This window comes from Limulus polyphemus, unplaced genomic scaffold, assembly GCF_000517525.1.
Source record: "Limulus polyphemus unplaced genomic scaffold, Limulus_polyphemus-2.1.2 Scaffold6890, whole genome shotgun sequence".
Taxonomy (NCBI): Eukaryota; Metazoa; Arthropoda; class Merostomata; order Xiphosura; family Limulidae; genus Limulus; species Limulus polyphemus.
This window is the reverse complement of record NW_013672500.1, coordinates 1-11,615: the sequence shown is the minus strand read 5'-3', so window position 1 is coordinate 11,615 and position 11,615 is coordinate 1. Positions and strand designations below refer to the sequence as shown.

At 33.5% G+C, this 11,615-nt stretch overlaps 1 protein-coding gene across 3 annotated transcripts in view; it reads left to right on the top strand.

Moving 5' to 3' along the window:
* LOC111089645 (nuclear receptor coactivator 3-like) overlaps window positions 1–11,608 on the top strand; it is a 20,674-nt gene extending 9,066 nt beyond the window's left edge. Inside the window, exons 1-4 of one of the 3 annotated variants that reach the window (XM_022402532.1) lie at window positions 2,772–3,042; window positions 7,248–7,358; window positions 10,190–10,365; window positions 11,494–11,608. In XM_022402532.1, coding sequence (XP_022258240.1) covers window positions 7,288–7,358; window positions 10,190–10,365; window positions 11,494–11,600 — 354 coding nt within the window. In that variant the 5' untranslated portion in view covers window positions 2,772–3,042; window positions 7,248–7,287 and the 3' untranslated portion in view covers window positions 11,601–11,608. Of the gene's footprint in view, window positions 1–2,771; window positions 3,043–6,726; window positions 6,744–7,247; window positions 7,359–10,189; window positions 10,366–11,493 lie in introns of those variants that run through there. The other 2 variants (XM_022402533.1, XM_022402531.1) reach the window with 2 other exon arrangements.
* Window positions 11,609–11,615: the final 7 nt, after the last annotated feature.

Sequence of the window (11,615 nt, the reverse complement as noted above, 5' to 3'; positions counted from 1 at the left end):
GGTCGGTTTTTCGCTTAGGAATTCGATAGGGTGGTTTTCGGCGCGTGAATTATTTGGAATCCTTGTCGATCCATTCTATTAAGTACTTAAAATAGTCTCGAGGACCAGACACTAACCATCGATTAAAAAAAAAAGTCAGAGGCACTAAAAATAATCCCTGTTTTTAGCTTTTTTATTACCCTGTCAACAGGCCCGTTAGAGCTGCTTCGTTGACCGGATGCAGTTGATTACAAACAACTCGGATGTTAACCCTTTTTAGCAGGTCAAGCTCTACGAATATTTGAAACTTTGCTGCCTTCTTTATCGGTTATGGAAGTGATTAAGTGGAGTAATTTTGTGTTTTTAAAAAATAACAAGCTGAATAAATAATATTGTAGCACAGTCGAAATTTAACGTTCAAAAGTTAATTGGTTAAAATCTCGTTACGTTTTTGTTAAGTAAATACATCACGTAGAATTAACGGAAAAACGAATACATGAGAATTTTTGAGAGACTCGCTTATCTGCTATAAAAACGTTTTCAACTTATCAAGAATGAAAAAAATTCAATATTTATTTTGTAAAGGCTAGGATCTTTAATTTTTCCACTTAATTTGTTTGTCCTGTGTTTCGGACATTTGATAAATGGTGCAAGTGAGATCAGGAACTGTAATTATTCAATAAATAAACTACTGTGTATATGTGTAGATTAATCCTCATAATGATGTTTAAAAGGAAGAAACTTTTTTGCATGACATATATTATTTAACTATCTGGAGTTACCCGCCCCCTGGACGGAAGTTATGTAAATTCGTGATTAATGAAAGGTTATCTTAGAACATGAAAAGTTAGACGTAATTAGTAAAAAAAAAAAAAAACGCCCATAAAAACTGCAATATACAAAATATGAAACCACACCTTTGTATGTATCTTCCCATGGACCCAACAAACCTTCTTGCCAAATTTGGTAAAGGTCCACCAACAGGGGGCGAAGTATTGGTGAAAAACGCCCATAAAAATCCGCAAAATGCAAAACTGAAAATTTGTATGTACCCCCCGCATGGATCTAATGAATCTCTATACGAAATTTGATGAAGATCCTTCCACACCTTGCGAAGTAGTTACATGGACAGACAGTACTATTATATTTAAATAGATACATTTCTGTCTCGCATTCTGTTTGATTAAGTAGTAGTTTTTTCTCTTCCTCAGTAACTATAAAATCATTAGAAATTGTCGTTAATTAAAACAAAATTCAAAACCAAACCCATTTGGAAAAAACACGTTAGTTAACTTAAGAAACGTACTAATCATACTACTATTGATTTTGTAAGGAAAATAGATTTAATTTAAAAACGTTTAGCCAATTACGGGGGCTAAGGTCTTTCTGTACAAACCTGATCGTTCTTCGGCGTTCAGTTGTTAAGTCGTATAGATTCTGGTTGAAATATCACTTTTTTTGTAAGTACTGTTAGACATGCGCAGGAAAGTAAAATTGCGACTGTAAAAAGAAAAAAAAACGACGTAACAATCTGTTAGTTTCTATAGAAGTACATAGTTTTGCTTGATGTTAACTGTATTAAGTAACAATTCGTAATATAATTTATTTAGTATTTAAGTATGTATTAATATTTGCACTGGACAGGGTATGATGGCCTGGTGGTTTGGGGACTCTCAACCTGAGGGTCGCGGGTTCGAATCTCGTCCCCGAACATGCTCACCCTTTCAGTGATGGAGGCGGTATTATGTGACGGTCAATCCCACTATTCGTTGGTAAAGAGTAAACAAAAATTTGGCGGTGGGTGTTGTTGGCTAACTGCCGTCCATTTGGTCTAACGCTTCCAAATAAGGGACGCCTAGCGCAGAAGCCCTCGTGTAGTTTGCGCCATTAAACTGCTTACGTCTTTGTTACTAGAGGCGTTGTAGTTGCTAGTAGCGTTATGGAGTTGTAATATTGCTATCAACTGTTTCCAGTCTCGCCACACTCCAGGAATTCTAGCTATTCGTACAAGAGGTGTGTCACAGTGGCAACAACACTGGTATTTCGAAATACATCAAATGCTGTACATTTTAACGAAGTGCTTGTTCAGATTTTTCGTACGTCGTCATTACTACACAGTCAAGCTATAAAAACATTTTTTTTTGTATTATACGCAGTTATTTTCCCATAAATATCCTATTTATACACCCCCCCCCACCCCCCAATGATAAGCTTGTTTGTTTTTAGAAGTAGAAAGCCACATCAGGCTATCTGCTTTGTCTATCGCGGGAATCAAACCCGGATTTTAGCGCTGTAAGTTCGTAAGCTTACCGCTGTCCCACCAAGGGAAAGCGGTAAGCCTGAAGGCTTGTCACGCTAAAAAGCTGGGTTCGATAACCGCGGTGGGGACTGCACAGACAACCCGTTGTGTAACTTTGTGCTTATGAACAGTTTATGTTATGATATAAAACTTAAAATTCCATAAAAGCTTTGGGTGATAAAGATATAAATATTTGGCTCTGGGTATTATGAAAATTGAAGTAAAATCTGTATCGGAATAAATTATCGTGTGCGTTTCTTTCTCGGTGGGAATAACGGTAAAATTGTTGTTTTTGTTTTCAATATAAATTCAGCGAAATATATTTGTTTTCAAAAAATGTGGTATTAAAAAAATTGTTAGAAAACAAAATTTAGTCTTAGATCAGATACGATTGTCCGGAAATGGCGGAGTTCAACGTGCTTCACTGATAGAGTAGTCACTCCCGGTATTTTGCTGCTATACCTCCATTTTGAAGGTTGAAAGTTGTTTGTAGAGTAGGCTAAACCTGTAGGTCGTACTCGCGGCTGTCCAATGTTTTGGGCTGTCAGAAACATTATTTTGTGTAAATAAATTTTCAGGATAAGTTTAGAAAATATATTGGTTTTGTTTTTTATTTTAATGTTCAAGAAATGCACGATATTACAGAAGTCCGGTAACATTAGTGAGCTTCTGGTTTAACTTCAAAAAGTTTATCGTACTTGTGCCTGCTGGTACTACTGTACTAATGACATGTGCACTGACAAGTCGGATGGAGCACCGGGAAGGTTATCTCCCTTTTAATTTTATAATTAATTACATTTGTAATTTATTTGTTATTGGTATATTGATTTTGTTTCTAATAATTTTTCACGTACTTACAGAATTATGTTTAAATCTATTACTCTTAAGCTTATTTGTAATTTGATTTATGCTATACTATTATTATGGTGTTAAAACGTAAATCATGATGTCTTGCAAAGTTTCTAAAATTTGATAAGTCTAATATTTACTATGGTTTAGTTATTTCCAACCTTGGCTTATTTGCTTGCCTTTAGTTTAAAAAGCTAGTAAATATTCATTCTGGATGAACACTTAACATCGTGCAGGGGAGGTTTGCATATTTAATAAGATAAAGGCAAAAGAAAAGATTAATAATATATTACTTATTACCGTTAACGCAAAAACAAAAAATGGCCCTAGCATCGGATGTGACAGTGCTGTATGTTTCGTTCAGTATAGACGTTTTTACTTTATTCTGTACCTTGTATAAGTTAAAAAATATATAACTTGTTAGAAAATTAGTAGCTTGTTACGGAACTGAAAAGAAAGAAAATTTAATTTTTTAACCTTGGTACCTGATATGATTATATAACTGATTTATGAGAAAAGGCTTTTTTTGTACTGACTTTTGAAAATGGGTTTTATTTTGTTACTTCAGTTTTTTACATTTCTACTGATTGTAGATTGATTTAAGATATGAAGGATGTGTTAAGAACATTTTTGATGTGTGACTTGGTCATGGAGATATCACTCCAAACATGGGACCGTTGACAAGATGGCCATCTCTTTCAGAACAATATCTATGGCCAGAAGATTTCAGATAAACAACTAAATGTAGATTAAAGCATATTTGAATGTAACTTGACATTTGTTGTTTTGAGTTTGAAACCTAAGTACTTATACTAATGTAAGCAAAAAATAATAAACGTTGTGTGTTTAGTATCAAGATGTTGGAGGGGGGGGGGGATATTATCTACTGGACTCCATAAATAGAGAGGCTATTGATTAAAATTAATTAGTGAAATGAGTGTTTGGCCTCTACACCAGGAAGTTTAGAAGTTCTCTAAATATATGCTATGAAGCAGTTAGAGATATTAATTAGTGTTATGTAGGTGTTCTTTCAACCAAGTGACTGCCTCTGAAATACCAGATTTTTGTGATATCCCTATGAAATGGTCAAATAGAGCATCCTTATTTATCATACTGACCTCTAACCCTTAATGTTGACAATCTGGCAGTGTTATTACTAGCCACAAACTTCTAAACTTTTTGATCTATTACTGCTTCCAGTTTTATTACGTGTTTTAACATTGGTAAAGACCTTTCCATTCCCTCCTACACAGTTCATAACATTTTTGCCTTCCTGTGCAGTACTGTCCTGACAACTAGTGAAACATGTTTGCTTCTGCTTGTCAAACAGTTCTCACGTAGCTATTTATTTCAGAAGTACATAAACGTTTGTGATGATGTGGATGGTATGTCTAACTTTACAAACATTTTTCTCGTCTGAACATTTATGGGATTTGTTAGTCACACTGTAATCAGAAACTGCTGTGATTTCTTCTTTACGAAGACTGATGCCCGGTACTGAGGACCACATGTTAGATGTCTAACCCACCCATGTGTTTTATCTTTAAAACTTTTAAAATGTTAAATATTAGTCAAACAAAGTTCTTTACTTGATATGACAGTTGATGTTTCCATGCTACTCATATATACTTGCACGTAACTAGTGTCCGTTCCTTAAGCTGCATAATTAATTTTAAGTTAAAAGTTGACTTAGACTCTGGAAGCATATAGTGTACTTGATTGGGTATCTATTCTTGTGAACTGGCTGCTAAATTTTATTTCAAATAAACACATTTTCCAGTGAATCTAAATAATTTACTTTGCCAGTTGAGTGAAAGATAAATCCAGCAATCTGTTTATATGTTTGGTTCAGTGGCTAGTCGTGTGTGTTGATACTGAATCAGTGGTGTTGTGGTCCTTTAGTTGTGTGTTGTCTCTTAAGATTGTAGTACGTAGTGTTTATATTGTATGTTGTCTCTTGAGATTGTAGTAGGTAGTGTTTATATTGTGTGTTGTCTCTAGAGATTGTAGTAGGTAGTGTTTATATTGTGTGTTGTCTCTAGAGATTTTAGTAGGTAGTGTTTATATTGTGTGTTGTCTCTTGAGATTGTAGTACGTAGTATTTAAATTGTGTGTTGTCTCTTGAGATTGTAGTAGGTAGTGTTTATATTTGTGTGTTGTCTCTAGAGATTATAGCAGAGAGGGTTTATATTTGTGTGTTGTCTCCAGAGATTGTAGCAGAGTGTTTATATTGTGTGTTGTCTCTAGAGATTGTAGCAGAGTGTTTATATTATGTGTGTTGTCTCTAGAGATTGTAGCAGAGTGTTTACGTTAAGTGTTAGCCTAATATTTAAGGTTATGTTACAGGACATAAGGTTATGTTACAGGATTATTAACTAACGGCTCTCAGTTTGGTTAAGAAATCATTTTCTCTCTTTTGAACATAAATTGAATATTCTTAAAACTTTGACACGAATGTAATAAGATTTATTTGTTGTGCTGTGGTTAGTGCTCGTTGTTTAAGTTGTATAATATACTTAATGGTTAACTTAATATCCTAGGTGACATCATAAATTTTGGGCTTCCCTGTGTTTAACTTGTAGAATTGTTAACTGCAGGCCAGCAATTTTTTTTTTAGGTGGTGGAAGTATTCCCCATGAATCATTAAAAACTTTCAGATTCTACCCTTCTTGTTTCCCAATCATTGTTTACTGTATGTCACTTCTGCTATATTTTCACAGTTTTCAAATTGCTAGTTAGCTCATTAAATTATACTTGTGATAAAGCTGTAAAAATGTATTTCTTGAGTTCCTCTTGACTAAGTTATATGAATACCTTTTCATATTCCCATCATGAATTACCAGTAAAAGATTGGGAGTAACTTCTTGTTAACTTTAATTTATCAGAATAGGATTCCATGGGTGCCATTTTCTGTATTAAGTTGTCTAGGCTACCAGTGTTTTTTTTTATTCCTGTTTTATTTCAGATTTAAATGATAAACGAGGATTCCATGGGTGCCATTTTCTGTATTAAGTTGTCTAGGCTACCAGTGTTTTTTTTTATTCCTGTTTTATTTCAGATTTAAATGATAAACGAGGATTCCATGGGTGCCATTTTCTGTATTAAGTTGTCTAGGCTACCAGTGTTTTTTTATTTCTGTTTATTTCAGATTTAAATGATAAATGATTAAAAATACTTCAAATGTTTGAGTATCTAAAGGATTACGCTGTCTTAGTGAGCCAGATGGTGTGTTGCTTATGGTAGTTTGAATTCTTAGTTTTGTTATTGAATGAGTTCATATGAAGGGTTATTGGTAAGGTTGTGATGGTTTCTTTATTTGGGTAACTTTGATGTGATAAATGGCCTTCTTTAACCTAGTTTTATTTCTGTGTGGTAAGTACTGGTGATTAAAATTTCCACAAATTGTTTGATTAATCTTGATTCAATAAAGGTCTCAGTTTTATCAGATTATTTTAACATTGTTCATGAATATTTAAAGATTTCTTACTTTTTATGAATTTGTCCCCATTAGGTATGCAGGCTGATGGTAGTAAAAATTGGGTTTTGATACCTGTGGTGGATAGATCACAGCTAGCTCATCGTGTAACTTTGTGCTTATCAACAACCAAATTAAATAGTATGAATTTTATGCCTAACTATTTATGGCATATTTGTTACGTTTATTATGCAACATTCTTTAAACTGAACACCAGGTGATGCTGTCAAACAATTATTGGTAGCTGTTCTGGTATTTCTATAAGTGGCTCAGTGGTAAGTCAGCAAACGTACAATGCTAAGGATTAGTTTTGGTACCAAAATTTCCATAAACCACAGGAGTCATTTGAGAAAGAGTTACGTTCAAACTAAGACACTTTAATTTGGTTAATTTTAGCTTGACAAGTTGCTTAAAATCTTAAATACCATCTAAAATTATTTGAATATTACCAGTTACATCACATTGTAGAAATATCTGGTAGGGAAAATATATATATGTATTAATTATAAGACCAAGATCCCACTCTTATTTATGAACAAATAACCAAGCTATTAGATTCTATTTTTAAAATCTGTACATTTTTTGTATAATAAAGTTAATTCCATGCTGGAATTAGAGTTATTTAGTACGTTTATTTTCTCATAGGATCAGCTGCTGTGATGTTTTTGTCTTTCCGTAGCCTAACATGAGCCTTGTGTCTAATGTAACCAATGAAAACAGGAGTGCTACCACTGAAAATTTACCAGAGTTGTATCTGTAAGTAATCTCCATTTTTATTTTCAATTCATTTTAGCAATTCTTCATTATAAATTTATATACATATTTGTGTACATAAATTTTTTTTACAGTTTGTAATAATTATATATACAGTATTATTATTATTATAAAATTAAAAGTACATTTTTTTGCAAGTATTTCTGCACTTGATACGACTTTTCAGATATAACAGGATGACAATTATTATCGTTCATATGTGACTAGGGGATTTATCCTGTGTATTAATAGTAGCTGTGGGATATTGTGTTATTGGATATACACTAAATAAAGAATAGGAGTAACAGAGACATGTAAAGAAAACACAACGTTTAAAGATACACAGTAAATACTTTATACACTCATCATGTTTCGATGTCTTACTGCATCGTCATCATCGGGAGTTTAAGTTGTAGAAACATGTTGAGTGTATGAAACTTTCCAATCTCGTGGTATTTTGTCTTTATTAAGTTAAATTTTTTTATTGTATTTTGAGACTGGGACAGTCTCATTTCTAGATATTCATTGTGTATCATTAAATGTTGTTGTTTTTTATTTAAACTTCTGTTATTTAAAATTTACAAAAGTGTAATCTTAACCTTAAGAAACAAGAGTAATTGAATGTCTGTGAAGAATAATTTAAATTAAACAACTTTTATTTCTGGAAAAACCTACTAGGAAATTTACATAGATTGACAAAAACAGCTGTAGAGAAGCACCTGGTTAGGTTAACACAGATACAACTTGAATTACTATTCAACATAGTTGAGTATAGATTTGTGTGTGTGAAACTATAATATTTGTTTTTAAACTATAATTTGATGTGTTTCAAAGAGATAATGTGCATACTAACTCATCCTTAATATATGTATTTCATGAAATTCTACTCATTGTAGTTATAAATTCAGAAGTCAGTCTAGATTTAGCAACCTGTTAATTATTTTATTATATTCATAAGCTTGGTTTTCTTTAAGTTGAGTTTTTTGTATGAATTTGTTAAAATGACAAAAGTAAAAGGTTTTATTTTCTGTTCGAAGTTCCCTGTCTTTTTGTTCCATTCATATATATCTTCCTTCTTGTAGTCCTTCTCTTCCATTTGAAATGTGTTTCTTGCAGTCCTTCTCTTCCATTTGAAATGTGTTTCTTGCAGTCCTTCTCTTCCATTTGAAATGTGTTTCTTGCAGTCCTTCTCTTCCATTTGAAATGTGTTTCTTGCAGTCCTTCTCTTACAATTGAAATGTGTTTCTTGCAGTCCTTCTCTTCCATTTCAAATGTGTTTCTTGTAGTCCTTCTCTTCCATTTGAAATGTGTTTATTGCAGTCCTTCTCTTACAATTGAAATGTGTCTCTTGCAGTCCTTCTCTTACATTTGAAATGTGTCTCTTGCAGTTCTTCTCTTCCATTTCAAATGTGTTTCTTGCCGTTCTTATCTTCCATTTCAAATGTGTTTCTTGCAGTCCTTCTCTTCCATTTCAAATGTGTTTCTTGCAGTCCTTCTCTTCCATTTGAAATGTGTCTCTTGCAGTCCTTCTCTTACAATTGAAATGTCTCTTGCAGTCCTTCTCTTCCATTTGAAATGTGTTTCTTGTAGTCCTTCTCTTCCATTTGAAATGTGTCTCTTGCAGTCCTTCTCCTACATTTGAAATGTGTTTCTTGCAGTCCTTATCTTCCATTTCAAATGTTTCTTGCAGTCCTTCTCTTACAATTGAAATGTGTTTCTTGCAGTCCTTCTCTTACAATTGAATGCAGTCCTTCTCTTACACTTGAAATGTTTCTTGCAGTCCTTCTCTTCCATTTGAAATGTGTTTCTTGCAGTCCTTCTCTTACACTTGAAATGTGTCTCTTGCAGTCCTTCTCTTCCATTTGAAATGTGTTTCTTGCAGTCCTTCTCTTACATTTGAAATGTGTTTCTTGCAGCCCTTCTCTTACAATTGAAATGTGTTTCTTGCAGCCCTTCTCTTACAATTGAAATGTGTTTCTTGTAGTCCTTCTCTTTCATTTGAAATGTGTTTCTTGCAGTCCTTCTCTTACATTTGAAATGTGTCTCTTGTAGTCCTTCTCTTCCATTTGAAGTCCTAGCATTACTGTTTTGAGAAATTTAAAACTTGCTTGATTTTTAACCAAATTTTACACACTTATTTTATCATGTTCTTGTTACTGTCAACAAGTGTTTTGAATAATAGATGATTCATTAAAAAGTATTGAATTGTTAACCACATTTTAATATTTTATGCAATAAGAAACACATGTACCTACATCTTGTGTGACATTTGTTTCATTGGCTTAACCCTGATGGTCTGTGTGGCATCACTCACCTCGCAGGTCTACTGAATATGGATGATTGGCAAAGATATAAGTGCTGTGCATGTCATTAAATGTTGCTTTTGTGTGGTACTAAAGAAAACAAACAAATGCAACAAATCTAGAGTTGTCTGGTGTTTTCATGTCACAAGTTATGAGGAACGAACTTGATGATGATTGAGGCTGGAGTTTAAATGGACCAATTGGATGAGAAGTTCAAGGCCTTGGCAGCCATTTCAATTTTTACTACATTAAGACGATTAGAAACACTATATTGGAAGGTACGAAGCTAAAATAAATAATCAGTTCACACAAATTCAGAAATATGTAAGTAATTGTCAGTTTTCATATGAATATTTTATAGTGTACATAAGGTTGTGAAATGTAACTGTTTTTTTTTTATGGGTCAGGTACATGTAGGTGTAGTATCTTTAACATAGTTTAATAATAAGTTTTATTTGTTTGTTAGTACAAAACACTTTTATAGAAGGTCGTGGAATGATAAGCAAATTGAGTTTCCTTTTAAATGTACAGGAACAAGTGCCTTAATGACAGAAATTGCCAACCTCGAGAGAGCGTATGTTTTGAAGAGTTAGCAGAACTCATCTCCGCTAGTTTAGCTGACATGAGTTCCTTGTCTGTGAAGCCAGAAAAGTGTGCCATAATCCAGGAAACTGTCAGCCAGATCCACAGAATCCAACAACAACAAGGTAAGGGAGACCTTAAGTGCAGAAAAGCTGGCTAATTCATGATATTTTCAATACATTCTACAGTTATCTGATCACAGAGTAACGCCGTTTGTGTACCGACACTCGAAATCGAGATTTTGCTAGTCATCTTAGTAAGGAATAGAATAATACAAACAATGAATAGTTCAATTTTAAAAAGTTATTGTACCTGTAGTATTTTATGGACAGTTTACCTGAACTTTTTATTGAGGAATCTGATAAAATGTTTTTAGAAAAATCAGTAGGGAAGAGCAGAGATCTTCCTGATTTGTGAAAGAACATGACATTATGTGCCTTTTTGTTTTTAGCAAGTGTCATCTGCTGCCATCTATTGGCTATATACCAAAGGAAAATATGTTTGGATAGGTTTGTAATCTGGACAGATAAAAAATAATGTCGTACTTAATATTTTTGACAGTGCATAGGATTTTTAAGGATATTACAAAAATTATATAATGGCCGATAGCTAGTTTGAAAACTGCTGATATCAAATAAAAATAGGAAATCACGGCTGATTCTTAGAACACAGTGTGTGTGTGTTCAGTGGATGACTGAAAGTGTGTAATGTCGTTTAATGAGCCACATTTTACCATTTTCTCTATCAGAGTTGGAAGTAAAAATATTGTATGGAGCACTTGAACCTTCTTGTATTCCAACAGTACAAAGTTTGGGAGGTGGTGTAAAGGTGTGGGGAATATTTTATCCACAGGATGGGTCTTTAAATTCCTTTATGGCAATAAATAACATCCAGATTGTAGGCCTAAACTGATCATGTTGACTCCATCCTTCTGCATTTCCACCCTGATGTACTTGGACTCCTCACCTTTCAAAGGCAACAATACAACAATCCATTGTCTTGGTACTCTTTGAAATGAGTGAAGTTGAAGATAACATTTGCAGAAATTGTTACCGTAATTGTCTGCCAACATCTCTGAACCAACTACAGACATCGTGTTCATAATGAATATGCTTCAATCCAGCAAACCACTCTCCTGTATCTTTTGAAGTTTTTTCCAAAGTGAGTCCCGATTATAAATGTAAAGGAAATTGGTGTTAATGGAGTTGCCAGTCAGCATATGGATAATTTGTAATGATTTCCTTGTTTTACAGCTGCTGGTGAAAGAGATGAACTTCAAGAAAGCGAGGTGTCATCAAGTAATTCTAGCATACTGAATAGTGAAGTCCTAGGTCCTCTCTTACTGGAGGTGAGTTTATGATGTCTTGTTTAGGAA